The following is a 16,648-nucleotide window of genomic DNA, read 5'->3' on the forward strand; positions in this document are numbered from 1 at the left end:
TCCAATGTTAAGTGATTATCTGAAACTATCAGAACCGTACACAGAGTTTAAGCAAACATAGTTTGCATGTAACTGTAAAGCAGTGACAGTTATTTTCTCTTTGAAAATAATGCAATTTCTCTTACCGGAAAGTAAGTACTGCAGTTGGCTGAATTCTTGAAATAAAGTGCATATAATTTTCGTCAGGCAATTTAAGTGACACGCTTATTTTGAAATAATTGTGCTTTGAAATCTAGTTTATGTATATGGCTTTTTTATAGATTTCAAAAACAAGTTTTGGAACAACATTAATTATTGTGTCAATGTCAGCCAGAGTATATCATTTCCAAACTTATATGGATATGTCTCCTGGAAATGAAATCGTTTTAAGATTTGTGACTCAGATAATTTTTGACATGTTTATGGTCTTCAAAAGTAATTGAAACATGATCAACTAACACTTCTTCTTCAGAAAAATAAGCACAAAGGATAAGTATCTTGATAAATGACAAACAGGGGACCTTGTGTTCAGCAAGAAGTCTGTACCTGACCTGCTTCCTGGCTTTGCACAGATCTTCATTGTGAATCATTTATGGAAGTTAATTTCTAATCCACATTGTTAGGCTATTTCTATTTGGAAAATGTTTCATTAAACATTGAACAGTACAAAAATGGACAAGCTATTTTGCCCAGAATGTTGTACCGATCTTGGTTGTACTAATCTTGATGCCAGCTTCCTCCTGTGTATCAACAAAATCCCTCCATTCCTTTCACATTCATGTACCTACATAAAAGCCTTATAAACTCCAACAAACCGCCTGCTTCCACTATTGCCCGGTTAACTCAGTCTAGTCTCTGAGTAAAATAAAAACTTGTCTCTCATATTGCCCTCTAACCTGAAAAGTATATCCTCTGCTGTTTGGCATTTCTACACTGGAGAAAAGTCTGTCTACCCTATCGCTGCCTCTTGTAATTTTAAAATTCTCCATCAAATCTCCCCTCAAGCTCCGACACTCTAGGAGGAACAACCAAAGTTTGTCTAACCTTTCCTTGTAGTTCATTCCCTCTAATCCTGGCTGCATCTTGGTAAGCTTCTTCTGCACATTTTCCACAGTCTTCATATTCTTTCTGCAGTGGGATGACCAGAACAAGTACGCAAATCTTGGTGTCATCTGCAAACTTGCTGATCTACCCATCTACATTTTCACCCAAATCATTGATATATATCACAAACAACAGATGGCCCAGCACCAATACTTGCAGAACACCACTAGTCACAGGCCTCCAAACAGAGTAATGGCCTTTCATGTCTTCTATAGGCAAGCCAGTTCCGGATTCAAACTTGAAATTCACCCTGGATCCTATGTATCTTTATCTTCTGAATCAAGCCTCCCTGAAGGACCTTAAGAAATATCTTATTCACAGCCATGTGGGTAACGTCTGCTGCCTTACCCTCATTAAGCGCCTTTGTCACCTCCTCAAAGAACTCAACCAAATTTGTTAGGCCTGACCTCTGTGCACAAAGTCATGTTGTCTGCCCCTAAGCACACCCATTATGACAACCCTGTTATCTCTGCACCTTTTCATAATCGGTCTACACATCTGTTCCTCAATCCCTCAGTGGCTTTTGGAGGGACCTGTAGTATACTTCCATCAGCTCAATTGCCAATATCCTACTTCTGAACTCCATCCAAATTGCCTCTGTGGATGAGCCCTCCAGTGTGTTCTCTCTGAGTACTATGGTCACATTCTTCCTTAACAGTCATGCAACCCGTCCACCTCTTTTCTCATAACCACCCATTACATTTAAAACAACAAATTGACATTGAGCTGCCAGTCCTGTCACACACACCATCATATCTCTGTAATAGCAATAAAGCCGTAGTACTACGTACTGATCCAGGCCCTAAGTACGTCTTCCTCACCTACACTACTCCTAACATTGAAATAAACACATTTCAGCCCATCAGTCCCATCATGTTTACCAGCCTGCCCCTCGCTATACTTCCTTTTTGTCTTATCACACCATTTTTGTTGCCCTCAGCTCTGCCACTTGTTACCCTGCTGCTGTTGGCCCTATCTCCCTGTCACTCTAGTTTAACCTTCCTGAGAAATAGTAGAAAACTTCCCAGTGAGGATATTGACTCTCCTACAGTTCAAATGCACACCAATTTGTTTATACACATCCCAGCTGCCCTGGTAGAGGGCAGCTAATCCATAAACCTGAAGCTCTCCCTCCTATATCAGCTGTTTACCCATGTATTGAACTGCATTATATACCTATTTCTCAGCATATTTAGCACCTGGTCATCCATCTCTACCATGTTTCCAAAGCTTTGTATGTATCAATGTACTTTGCTTAAGTTAACCTGGCCTTATGTTGTAGCTGTTCCCTTGGTTTAAACCACCCTCCCAGGGAATCTGTTGATTGAATCCTTCTAGTCTGCAAAACTGCAATTATCTGCTCACAATATTTGCTTCATTAAGAAGTATTAAAATGTTCTTCCCATTTTTTGATTTTCTATGAAGATCCGATACCAGACAACTATTCAATTTTTCAACAGATTACAATGTGTCCGAACCTAATGCATTCTCCCAGGGACACATTTGACAGCAATATGGTACAGTACAGGTTTTTCACCATTTGACCAGTAAAATAGAATAACATTTGTCGGTTCCAGTTTATCCCACACATCCAGACTACAAACTATTTCTCTGTTGCTCCATTCTTTTAGCAGGTTAACTGTCTGAAATTACTGCTGCTCTGGTATTGTTAATCATTATGCACTCTCTCTTAACTGAATCACAGTATTGCTATCTCTTGGGACACACCCATATATAGCAAAGAATGGGAGATCTCGCACCTACCATTAAATATATGGTCTCAAGCCCTGAAGTCTAAATTTCATTGCTTCATCAGCCAACACTTCTGTCACCATGTCACAGTTTCTTTCTCTCATTTGTCTACTGGCATACAGATGGAAATATATTCATTAAAGGGCATTAATTGTGCAAAGCAGCATTTCTTACAGTGGAGCAAAAAAACAAAGTGTTCGAAAAACTCAGCGGGTTGGGCGGCATCTGTAGAGGGAAATAGACAGTTGACGTTTCAGGTTGAGATGCTTCATCTGGACTGAAAGATAGAGGGAAGGTAGCCAGTATAAAAAGGTGGGGAGGAAGGGATGAAGCGGCAGCTGGCAATTGATAGGCAGATGCAGGTGGGGCAGATGGAAGAGGAGAAGGTGGAAATAGGGTGAGGTTGGGTGATTCGTGGAGGCAGCAAGGCTGAGAATGTTAAAAGCTGGAGCATGGAACCAGATAAGGGAAGAGGTCTGGGTATATGGCGGGGGAAGGAGTGGAGCATCTCTCTTATTTCACTTCACTAATGCTGGTTGACTTGCTGAGTTCCTCCAGCGTTTTGTTTCTTTCTTGCTCCATTTTTCAGCATCTGCAGTGTCCTGCATCTCCTTTCTCACAGTGGGTTTGTCTACAGAGGTAAAAGGTCTCAAAGTCTCTGCACGGTAATGATAGTCACAATGTACAAGAACATTTTCTTGTGTGCTGCAATTCTTAAAGGGAGAATGTCCAATATTATGTAAGCTGCAAGTGTTACATACTGTCATTCTATGATTTTGTCATGAGGTTCCCACATACAGACAGGCTGGCTGATATTTTGATTGAGGCCTTTTGGACAGAAGGACTTATTGGCTGCTTTAAAAATTGCAAAACCAGATGGATGCACTGAGATGGATTTGAGGCAATCCTCAATGCAGAAGAGATTAGGAGTGTTTAGAATTGAGGGTATGGTACAGAGGGTGTTCATGGGAGGAAGCGATAGATTGCTGGGATTGACTGATGGTAAGGATCTCCTGTGGATCAACCTTCCTCTTTCTGCACCACAAACGGTGTTGTAGAAACATTCATCTTTCTCAAGGTTTAAGCTCTTCTGTCTGTCATTGTGTTTTTCAACTTGCGAGAAACTAGTCAACTGTTGTTAAAAATATAACACTTGTGAAGATGATAGTAGGCAGAAACATTACCATGTTTGAATGATCAGACCTGTTTCCATGAGTAGATTGTTATTTTGTTCTGCCTCTGTTAAAATTGGAAATGGGAGTTCTGAGGAGATTGTTTCACTTTGCATTTAAGACATTAAAAATCCATTCCTCCAAATCTAAATTAACATTATGTTTAAAATAACAGGAAAATGGCATTTAGTCTTTTGAGTTAATTCTACTAATAAGTAAGATTGTGTACAATCTGTGATTTAACTCAATAAACTCAACTTTTCCTCATATCCTTCAATGTTTTTGGTCAGCTAAACTCTGCCAGTTTCACACTTAAATATAAACAATTGCTAACTGCATAAGTGAATTTTAAGTTTCTACGACACACTCACTGCATGTAAAAAACATTTCCTGATATCATCCACTAAAAGGTCAGTTCTCGTAGTTAAGCCATGTGCTCCTTTGCTGCCAGACTCTCTCATTCATAAAAATAGTTCTTCTTCATTTTTATGCTGTTAGTTCTGGTTAATTTATTGAAAACATCAAACAATTCACCCTTTGCCTTCCAAATTCCAGGAATTTTTGTTTTATTATGAAGAACTGAATTGCCTAATTCTGCTCCAATGTCTGAAAGTGTCATAAAATCAAACAACCTGCCATGGCGAAGATGTATTTTGTCACAATAGTCAAAGCTGTTCATTGCACTGATGAGGGATTGCCTAATTTTCAAGGCATTAGTCCATCCCCTGAGAAAAAACTAGTATAGGAGCTGCTGACCAAATGCCTGTCCTGCTATGAGAAATGTGACTGGCTTCCTGAGTCGCCTTAAGACAGGTGCACAGTTTAATCCTTGCATCTCCCAATATTGCAGCAGCACTGGGGATAGGCACGGTATGGAACCATATTTTGGAATAAAATCTAATTTCTGATTGAACAATAAAACCTCCCTGGTTTGATCATCCTTCAAAAAATATGGAAGGCTCTCAGTCACACCTCAGTGAGCAGGAATACTGAACTCATTTGCTTCCAATGTTGAATTAGACGTTCTACAGAATATGACCATGCAAGCCCTGATCAAACAATGGATTAAGAGAACAGCTGTAGTGTTCTCATGTAGTGTATTGAAACTCTGATGAAACACCAAGTTAAACCGGAGCCAATGAAGGCAGAGTCTTAGTAAGGTTAACCATTTACTGTTCAATCTTCCACATTAACATTGTATGGTGAAAACTGTTGATAAAAAAATACAAACATATATGTTTCATTCTGGAGACCATGCATGCGCTCTTTTTTTAGCGAGTGTCTTCACCTGCCCCGAGTAGGAAGCGAGGGGGGTCCTATCAAACCACCGCTGGGCCCGAGCCCGCCCCGCATTTCAAATCGAAAAGCCGACACGCATGCCACTTCCCTTAACAGAAACCGCGTTAATATTTTTACTTCAAATACTTTCTTATAAACTTACGGCATTGCTTCTATAATGTTTCTTCGTGGGTAGACACGGAGCTCTTCACAATCATGCTGCACGCATGGCACCCACCTTCACACTTTCTCCAAACTGGAAGTTACACACAAGACGCAGCGAAACCGCAGGAGACGTCATCACATGCCGCGATATACCATAGACAATGAATTTACCTTTGTTATACTATAACTTAATTATCAACCTTTAACTTTAACTAGAAAATAGTTACAAACAAACTATTTAAAGCGTAGACCCAACAAAGTCAAATAAATTCCTTAAGGGCAACACACTCCCCGCCTGACCTTTCTAAGATCACTATAAACATGGTATAGAACTTTAGTCTCCAAATCAGTCTTGAGGTAGAAGTAGAACAACCTCTGTAACTGGTCTCAGGTTTCCTTTTCAGGGTTCGTTGTAAAGATGTGAACTGGCTGACTGCCCGCTCTTTGTTGTTTGGCAAGCGCTGGCATGGTTCTCTGAACGGTAGTGGGGTGACCCAGTTGTTCGCTTCGTCTCTAAAGACCTTTGTGTCCATTATTTTTAAGAAGATGGCGTCTTCCACTGATGGAGCAAGTTTATTATCGTGCTTAGTTTGAGCAAAGACTGACTGTCCCAGTGTCTTCTCAGTTGCTTTACTATGCTCGGTCCTTTGTTGTGCTTCCTTGATACACGCAACATTTGTGGAGGGCTGAGAAATTGAATGGCGGCCTCTCTCTAGCACGTTGGTCTTGAGCATGTTAACTGTCAGTTTGTGTACATTGCTAGGGCACACCTCTCCTATCACCACCCAGCCCAGATCCAGACGTTGGGCAAAGGGGGCGTTGCGTGGTCCATTGACCTGCTGCCTGACTTTGTGCGCCCTAAGAACGTCTCTTCCAAGTAGCAGGAGTATTTCTGCTTCCGGATCCAGTTCTGGGATGTGCTTGGCGATGTCGTGGAGATGGGGCTGGTGTAACACTGTGCTTGGCGTCGGAATCGCGGATCGGTTATTTAAGATCTCATTGCACTCTAAGAGTGGAAGGAGACTGATGCCATTCAGCGACTCAAGCTGGAAGCCTTCTGCCTTTGTACCATAATGTTTCTGCAATGCCAGAGCAAGTTCTGAGGTAGTATGGGAATGGATTACCCTTTACGCTGAACAACTCGAAGAACTCTGGTCTCACTAGTGAGTGGTTGCTCTGGTCGTCCAGAATTACATAGGCCTTGATGGCCTTGTCTTTGGCTCCCTTAGGGTATACCTTAGTGTGGCAGATCTTTGAGCACGAACAGCTCGACTGACCTGTGCAGCTTGAGCTGACAATAGTCGTAGCAGAGTGATCCTCTCCCTCCCCGCCAGCCTCTTGTGGGAGTGGAGGAGCCTTGGCAGTTTGTGGTGACGGGCCGGGATGCATGGCCCCATCATGATTAGTGCTGTTACATTCCAAGCACTTTACGGGGAACATACACTCTTTAGTGAGGTGGGAGGTAGAGGAACAGCACTTAAAACATATTTTTATTTCCTCGAGAAGGGCCTTCCTTTCGTCAAAGGGTTTGTTTCGAAACATTCTGCATTTTTTGAGGGGGTGGGGTTTGTTGTGCAATGGACAATTTTTGCTAGGGTCATCGTTGATTGCGGAGACTTCGGTTTTATGCACTGAGACGGGTTTCTTGATGACAAAATTGTTCAAAATGGGTTTGACTGGGTTGGTGTGAGTTGTGGTGCTGCTCTGATTCATGAAGCTAGGGTGTTTCACCTCTTCGCCTCCTTGCACGCAAACCTACTAAAATACTCAAAGGGAGGGATTCGACCACCGTTCTCTTCCTTGTACTCTGAGCCAATAGACACCCATCTTTCCTGCAGCCCAAATGGAAGCTTGTCCACAATTGGTCCAACTCCGCGTGAGGTATCCAGATACAACAGGCCAGTTAAATAGCCGTCTTCTTTAGCACCTTGAATCTCCATGAGTAAATCTCCGAGTTCTCGTAATTTAGTGTGGTCCTTGGCTGACACCCTAGGAAAATTGTCCAGCCGTTGAAATAGCGCCTTCTCAATAATTTCAGGGGCCGCCTAGCAGTCCCGAAGTCTCTCCCATGCTTTGTGTAAGGCTAGCTTGGGGTTGTTGACGTACACTTGATTCACTTGATTCCTTCCCCAGCCATTTAATCATAAGGTCCAACTCTTAGGTTGCTGTGAGCTGGACTCCGCCGGTGGCACTGGTGAGTGAGGAGTACCACGCACGGTAATCTTCAGGCTTATCGTCAAACTGGTATAGTCCTGAATTGACGAGGTCTCGTCGTGCTAAATATTGTGCCAAGTGTTCAGCTGCAGGTGGCATGCTAGCTGGAGGGATATGTTGGGGAACATATGACTGAGTGTGTACGTTCATGATGGGATTTGATGTTCTGACTTCAGCCTTTGTCTCTGATCTCGCTGGATCTGGTATGTTTGGTGTCGGGAAGTATTCGCAGTCAGCCCTTTCATACCTGAGGTTGTCTTCCCCAGGTGGATGTGATGCAACGAAGCTTCCCTGTGATTTCACATGAGATGGGACACCAACAGGCAAGTATGGAGAGGGAGAATGAATCTGCAGGTCAATTTGAGATTGGACATATTCGCTGGTGCGTTCCAATTTGGCCCTTTCTGACATAGATTTTCCTGCTTCGTCTAGAACGTGCATTTCTTCAGCGTTTTCCAACACGTGCTTCCACTGCGGCCACATCAGCTTCTCGTTGTAACGTCAGCACTTCTAACTCTGTATCTATCCTTGCCTTTTCTTTCTGGTTTTCCGCTTCTCTGGCAGCATTTTTCTTCTGGTTTTCCGCTTCTCTGGCAGCTTATTCCATTTTCAGTTTTGCTTCTTGGTTAGCGTATGACGCTCGCACCTTGGCGGCTTCTGCTTTAGCTCTTGCGAGGGCAGCCACACTTGTCGACGTCCTACTGCTCTTGGCACTGAGCGCAAGCGACTGGATGCTTGATTGCGAAGCTATCGTACCACTTGTCGAAACAGCTAATGATTTCACCTTTTCACTGTAGTGTTCTCATGCAGTGTGTTGAAACTCTGACTAAACACCAAGTTAAACCGGAGCCAATGAAGACAGAGTCGTAGTATGGTTAACTATTTACTGTTCACTCTTCCACATTAACATCGTATGGTGAAAACTGTTGATAAAAAAAATACAAACATATACAGCGTCTGTTCCATTCTGGAGACCATGTACATGCTCTTCTTTTAGCGAGTGTCTCCAGCCGCCCCGAGTAGGAAGCGAGGGGGGGGGGGTCCCGTCAAACCGCCGCCGGGCCCGAGCCCGCCCCGTGTTTGAAATTGAAAAGCCAACACGCGCCGCTTCCCTTAACAGAAACCGCATTAATATTTTTACTTCAAATACTTTTTTATGAACTTACGGTGTTGCTTTAATAATGTTTCTTCATGGGTAGACACGGAGCTCTTCACAATCATGCTGTACGCATGGCACCCACCTTCACACCTTCTCCAAATCGGAAGTTACACATAAGATGCAGCGAAACCGCAGGTGACATTATCACATGCTGTGATATATCATAGACAATGAATTTACCTTTGTTATACTGTAACTTAATTATCAACCTTTAACTTTAACTAGAAAATAGTTACAAACAAATTATTTAAAGCGTAGACCCAACAAGTCAAATAAGTGCCTTAAGGGCAACACAACAACCCTCTGCTTTTCTTACAAATTTGATATTGTTCTGCAGAGAATTGGTCTGGTTCATAAATCTTTAAATGGAGAAATAGATTTATCATTGTTGCTCCTAAGAATAACACTGAGAAAGAGAACAAGTATCATATGTTAAATGGGGTACACAGCTAGTGCTAATTTTGAGGCATAATTTGAAATGATTGCAACTCATTGTTGTTAGAGCCGTAGAGTACTATAAAACAGATATGGGCCCATTGGTTCTTTTAGTCAATGCAGAATTTTTATTCTGCCTATTTCCTAACAAGCTCGGGCAGATTGCATAGAAATTATAACACAGAACCAGGCCATTAGATTTAGCTAGTTTATGGTGGCAATAATCATAAAACCCCTGTACCCACTGTTCTTCCAAATCTCCTTTTCCTTGTTTCACTTCCAAAATTCTGATCTATTAGCTCTTGAGATAGTTTTTGGTGTGTATGTCAAAACCTACCATGCTCATTTCAGGCTCCTAGCTGTTCTGAAACTATCTGTAGATATTATTAAAGGGTGTGTCAGTCTTTGGCTTGGCTATCAATATGCATATTGAGATCAGCCTGGTTGTATCACAGCCTGATATGGAGACGCCAATGCCCAGGAAAGGAAAAGCGTACAAAAACTGATGGATACAGCCCAGTCCATCACTGAAGAAGCACTGCCACAAGAAAGCAGCATCCATTACCAAGGACTCCCACCATTCATGCCATGTTCTCTTCTTGCTGCTGGCATCAGGAAGGAGGTACAGGGCCCTTCGGTCCCACACCCACAAGTTCAGAAACAGTTATCACCCTTCAACAATTAGGATCCTGAATCAGTGCAGATATCTTCACTCATTTCAATACTAATCTGGGTCTACAACCCTCATTTTCAAGGACTCATGTCCTCAATATTACTTACTTAGTTATGTTTGATTTTTTTGCATTTGCGCATTGGTTGTTTGCCAGAATTTGTGTGGAGATTTTCATTGATTCTATTGTTTTTCTTTGTTATACTGTGATAGCCTGCAAGAAAATGAATCTGAGGGTAGGGTATGGTGACATATACGTACTATGACTATAAATTTACTTTGAACTTTGCAAATTGGACAGTTGTTATTAGGCCCAGAATACTTTTTCTTTGGCAGCTGGGTGAGATAGAGGAAAAATTGATAAAGGTTCTGTGTTTAGCTTGCTCAGAGCAAAACATCATACTCTTTGGATTGCTTTTAATGTTACATGATTGCCACTAAGTCCAAGTTAAATTATGAATAGATTAGAGGTTTAGCTCTCCTAAGTCAATTTCTGATATAGTTAAAGGATTTTGTGAATGGATATTTGGGAAGAGAAAAGACTAATTTACACAACGAACTGAAACAACTCAAGGGATACCTCTAAAGGAACAAGGATAAAAGATACAGCAGGTTTAGTTGATAGTGATTATCATGGCAATTATAGAAGATAAAATTTTGATTTGTTTCACTTTAGTTTGGTTGATTTAATTAATAATGAGTTTTTATTCTTGCTTTAACTACATCTCACAGCATGAAGAAGAAGTAGGTCAGAATTAACACAATTGACAAAGATATTTGGAGCTACACTAGCTAGCTGAGCAAAGTATCACACATCTATAAGGTGTCAGCAGAGATTTTTTTGGAGAGTGTTGAACACATATAGTATGTGTGGCTTATTAACTGTAGCAGAGCTACAACAACCTTCATAATTTGGTCTTCCCTCTTCCAACCATTGGGCATCAATTCATGGCTCTTCCTGACTTCCAGAAAGAGTGCTGTCATCAGCTTAGATCTGCAGCCAATTTCTCACAAGTGATTTCCCACGGATTTCAAACTAGGAAGGAAAAAGCATAATTTTTCTCTTGAAATGTTCTTTCTAAGTTAAGGTGAGCATCTAACCATGTTTCTTATATTTTATTTAATTTATATTTAACATATATAAATTTTACTTTTATATTTGTGATCAGATGAAACAAAGAACTTTAAAAATACAAAATAAAAAATATTTTTCTGAGGAAATCGCAATCCTCATATTCTCATCTTTTTTAAGAACTAGCCAGAGTTTGAGTAGTAATTACATTCAAAATTTTGCAATTAAGTGGACTACTCCCAAGGTTTCTCTATTGTAAGAACAGTTCTTAATATTCTCAATTCTCAGATTACTGCAAATTATACTGAAAGAGTTAGAAAACAGTTCAGTCTGTGGAGGAGCACTGACTCACTGACAGCTACTGCTGGATTTATCTCTTTGACTACACTTGTGCATACTCCAAACATTGCCATTAGTTTTGTATGCATTGAAAGTGGATGCTAATGATAATCATTCTAGCATAACTCCAAAGCCATTTTGCTGCAGAAGTACTCAGTGATAATAAGCATTTTGAAATGTAACATATGCCAGTTCAGAATGTGCTTTCACTAGCAATAATTGAGGAAGATAACAGGAACATGTCAGACAAATGCAAGATGGTGAATCAAGTAGATCATGCTGATAGTTACTTGAGAGGGAAGACCGTGTAAAGGTAAACAACAACACAAGTCAATTGCCCCATTGCCTTGTTTCAGTGACATACATTTTATCTAAATCTAAGTAACACATTCAAATCTTTATCTCATTTAACTCACAGGACCGAGCTCCAAATCCACGGAACAGAAGAACCAGCACAACAACGCTAACAGTCGATGTATTGGATGGAGATGATCTTGGCCCAAAGTTCCTTCCATGTGAACTGGTCAATAACACAAGGGACTGCCGTCCCCTTACATACAGGGCCAGTTTGCCTGAGCTCACAGACCCGGTAGGTACATGCTGTTGCTAGTTACATATTATCTGGCATTCACTGCATTATAATGGTATCATAAATGCTGGCAAACTACTTTGACTATTGAGGATGTTAATAGTTTAGATTAGAAAGCAAGAAATCGCTCTGAAGGAAAAAATGATTATACTGTTGGAATCTTCACTGCTGTAATTCCTGGAAGTGACTCAGGTAGAATGAACTACTGCAGGTAAGTTCTACTTAGTCAAGGGTCATACCATTGATCTATCACATATTTATAGATAAAATGCATACTAATTGTTGTAAAGTAGTCTGGAAGCCTCAATATGGTACTATAGCATTGAAAACTGGTGTTGAGTTCCCCAGTACTTTATGTGTATCTTTTCCTTTGCACTTTTCCACTTATTTTGTAATTTATGGTAATGTTATGTCTTTGCACTGCAGTGTACTGTCACAAAACAGCACATTTCATATAAGACCCTGATAATAAAACTGATTCTGATTCAAGCAGAGGACCCAAATCTATTTAGTGATTTCTAACATTGTTGACCATTAATGCTAATGAAATTGAGGGACATTAACAATTCAAATCTGCTTTGGATTACTGTGAACAGATGTAGTAATTAAATTGTCCATGTTTTAGATCAATTTTAATTGTGGATTCTGTGAAAATATTTCACTTTGCGATAAAATGTTCAGACCATGATGACTGGTAATGTCAGAGGACAGAAATTCAGTATCTGTTATGCAGTACCTCCATTTAAACAACAATTTAGATTTTCAAAGGTCCAATTTAATGTCAGAGAAATGTATACAATATACATCCTGAATTACTTTTTCTTTGCAAAACATCCACGAAAACAGAGAAGTGCCCCAAAGAATGAACGACAGTTAAACGTGAGAACCCCAAAGTCCCCCCCAGCTCCCCCCTCCCGTGCGTAGGGGTAGCAAGGCAATGATACCCCCTCCCGCTCCCGGCAAAGAAGCGCACTGCCTACTGAGCACAAACATGAGCTGGGCAATAGCAAAGACATAGACCTTGCGGTTACCCCAAAGACTATCGCATTTTATCCGGCATTCGACAAGCCACAGGTTCTCTCTCTCCCTAATAAGGGAGAGGGAGGTGTCCCCCATTTTCTCAGCGAGTGGGAGACATAACAACAACCCGCTGGTTTACGATGTTAGAAGGTTCGTTCCGTCACTTTTTACGAGCCCTGTGCCTGAAGATCGCAAAGATCTCAGGTCTTCAGGCCCACAGCAAAAGATTTTCCGGCCTCCCTGACGGCACATGAGTCTCCTGCCATGACACCGACCCTCGATCCGCCCGTCTCCAGAGCTCCAGGATCTTCCAAACACTAGGCCGACTCTCAGGCCAAACCCTTAGCATGCCGAACAGCAACGGCCGATCCTGAAACCCCAAGAATGGGTCCGCAAAGAACTGAAGTCTGCGTGTAACTCCAGGTCAGGGTCTTCAAAAGAACCCTGAGAGGGAAAAATAAAGATATTAAAGATGGAAATTGAGCTGTTTCCGAAGATGCAAGCAAAGAAATCGCCGTTTAATGCCATCTTAACTCCGCCTCCACTAAGATTTTCTACTTCACTGCTTCTGTTCAGCAAAAATATTTTTCTCCTGATCTTTGATATGCTATCCATAATATTCAGTGAATCGTGGGCAGGAGATGTGAAACTGTAGCGTTTCTGCTTCTACAATAGCAGGAAAAAATCAAAGGTGCAGGTAAAAAGTTTATGTCCGATCCATAAATGAAATAAAGAGGACCTCAAGGGACATATCTGCAATAGAATTGTTAAATTTTGATTTGCGAAATCTCCTGTAAGCTCAGTTACAAACATTTGTTCTTGATCTGAATCTCTCCAATTTTGCCCATGCTGTCCCCTTGGTTTGAACTCCATGTTACTTAAAATGATGAAAGAATTAAATTTTCATTATTTCAACTTTATTAGCTTCTCAATAACATTTTCTATAACATTGTTGACCATGTTTACTAATGAAATTGAGAGCCATTAACAATTCCAAATATGTCCACCATGGACAGATGTGGCAGTTATCTTGTCCATGTTTGACTCTCAGTAACTGTAATATTTTTCTGGATTGTAGGAAAATCCAGTGCAAATTATTAGATGTTCAGCTGTTAGCATATCTAGCATGCACTATTTTATGATTATCATTATTGCATTCCTTACTTAATCTAGCATTGTTTAGGAGAATGTAACAACGTACACTGTGGTATGTAAGTACAATGCATATTGCAAAGCAGATATGCAGTTTCTTTATGTGTTGTTACTGTTTTCTTTGGAAAGCAAGTTAAGCTGCAAATCTTTGACAATGATCACTCTTGTATAAACCGCACTTCCCTATTCTATTTATTAATATAAACAGGTAAATTGATTTTGATTGCCACCACTGTGCAGACTAGTGATCCTATTTGTAAATGATAGCAAACCATAATTCCTTATTCTGTATTGAAATGTCTTTATTTGAGGTTGAGATATAACAGTGATTGGTAGTCCTTCGGATTCGAGGAAGACAGGCTGTTGTGCAGTTCTTCTGTGGACACGGAGGTGGCTCTGCAGTCCCAGTCTGGAAGTGCAGAGTCTAACACATTGGGGGCACTGAAAGTCCGTTGTTGGAATAAATATGGCTGCTGTTCTGTGACGCCGCTCACGGTTTTCCATCAGTTTTTGGCAGCACCCGTCTTCAAAACTAGTGTAGGGCTCGCCAGCGGGTTCTGTCAGCAGCTGCAGCTTCTAGTTCCCCTGGCTGGATGTCACAGTAACAAAGGGTTTCCTTCACAGCGTCTTTGTAGCGCTTGCGTGTACAACCTTGAGGTCTCTTTCCAGTCTCCAGTTCACCATAGAGCAGCTGGTGAGGCATACGGTGGTAATCTCTATGTAAAGGCTGTCACTAGCATACCCTTCACTTTCTTTATACCTCGCCCTACTACAAGTTAAACTCAATGTAGTCTATATCCGAAGGTTCAGTCTGCCAATAACTCCTTCAGATACAACTCTGAGAGAATAACCTGTCACTCTGATGACTGCAGTGCATTTGCCAACATCTGATGGTGAATGATCAGTTCACGCTTTCTCTGTGACTTGACTGTGGGCCTTGTCAGAACTGTTGTGATTAAGCATGTGAGAGGTCTTGCTTTAAGGTAAAACCCCACAGCCACAAGTAGTGCAGGCTGCAGAATTTAACCTGACACTCTTCCTATGCTCCTTTCCAGCTGGTGTGAGCAAACTGTAATTAAACTTTCTTCTCCTTTACTGCCGGGTTGGTGCCCGTGCAGCTGATTGGTGCAATTTTGATAATTACAAAAGGTACATGTTAGGTGAAGAAATAATAGCATTTAAATTCAGATTTCAGATTCAGATTTTCGTGTTTTTATCACATGTATATCGAAACATTCAGTGAAGTTCGTCATTTGTGTTAACCAACACACTGAAGGATATCCTGGCGGGCCGGGGGGGGCCTGCAATTGTTACCACATATTCCAGCACCAACATAACATGTATAACATGTCCACTATGCACAGCAGAACAAAACAGAACACAACAAAGCAACAACATCAAAACAAGCGCTGTTCCTTCCTACCAAACTTCAAAGTGGGTCGGCTTTACCCATGATGGACTGAGCTGTATCTACTACTTTAGTAGGCTTTTCATTTCCTGGGCATTGGTGTTTCCACAGCAGGCTGTGATGCAACCAATCAATATACTTCCGATCACACATCCTTTGAAGTTTGTCAAAGGATTAGATACCATACCAAATCTTCGCCAACTTCTAAGGAAGTAGAGGCACTGCCATGCTTTCTTCATAATGGCACTAACGTTCTGGACCCAGGACAGATCCTCTGAAATGATAACACTGAGGAATTTAAAGTTGCTCACCATTTCCACCTCTGATCCCCTGATGAGAGCACGTGGACCTTTGACTACCTCCACCTGAAGTCAATAATCTGTTTATGGTTGTTATTGTAGCAGCACTCAGCTGGAATTTCGATCTCCCTCTTATATGATGATTCGTCACCACCTTTGAGTCGGCCAGTGACAGCAAATTTAAATGTGTTATTAGAGCTGTGCTTGGCATCACAGTGATAAGCAAGTAGAGCAGGGGGCTAAGCACATAACTCTGTGGTGTAGCTGTGCTGATGGGGATTGTGGAGGAGAAGCTTATACCAATCGAAACTCTCTGGGGTCTGAAAGTGAGGAAATCGAGGATCCAAGGAGGTATTGAGGACAGGATCTAGGTGTTTATTCAGTTGTTCTGAGGGAGTGATAGTATTGAATGCGGAATCATAATTGATGAAGAGCATCCTGATGTAAGACATCTTCACTGTCCAGATGCTCCAGGTTTGAATGAAGAGCTAACAAAATGGCATCTGCTGTGGACCTGTTGTGATGGTCGGCAAATCGGAGTGGATCCAAGCCGTTTCTCAAACAGGAGTTGGTATGTTTCAGCACCAACCTCTCAAAGCACTTCATAACAGTGCACATAAGTGCTACTAGTCATTGAGGCAGGTTACCATGTTCTTCATAGGCACCGATATAATAGAAGTTTGCTTGAAGCAGGTGTGTATCTCATACTACCAAAGCAAGAGGTTAAAGATATCAGTGAACACTCCAGCCTGTTGATCAGCACAGGTATTTAATACTCAGCCAGGTACCCAATCTGATCTGGATGCTTTCCATGGATTCACCCTCCTGAAGGATGCTCTCA

At 41.3% G+C, this 16,648-nt stretch overlaps 1 protein-coding gene across 1 annotated transcript in view; it reads left to right on the forward strand.

The window, feature by feature from the left end:
* Window positions 1–16,648, forward strand: part of pcdh15b (protocadherin-related 15b) — a 780,285-nt gene that overhangs the window by 198,176 nt on the left and 565,461 nt on the right. Inside the window, exon 7 of the mRNA XM_072239829.1 lies at window positions 11,758–11,928. Coding sequence (XP_072095930.1) covers window positions 11,758–11,928 — 171 coding nt within the window. The remainder of the gene's footprint in view (window positions 1–11,757; window positions 11,929–16,648) is intronic.

Source organism: Mobula birostris, chromosome 21, assembly GCF_030028105.1.
Source record: "Mobula birostris isolate sMobBir1 chromosome 21, sMobBir1.hap1, whole genome shotgun sequence".
In the NCBI taxonomy this organism is placed as follows: Eukaryota; Metazoa; Chordata; class Chondrichthyes; order Myliobatiformes; family Myliobatidae; genus Mobula; species Mobula birostris.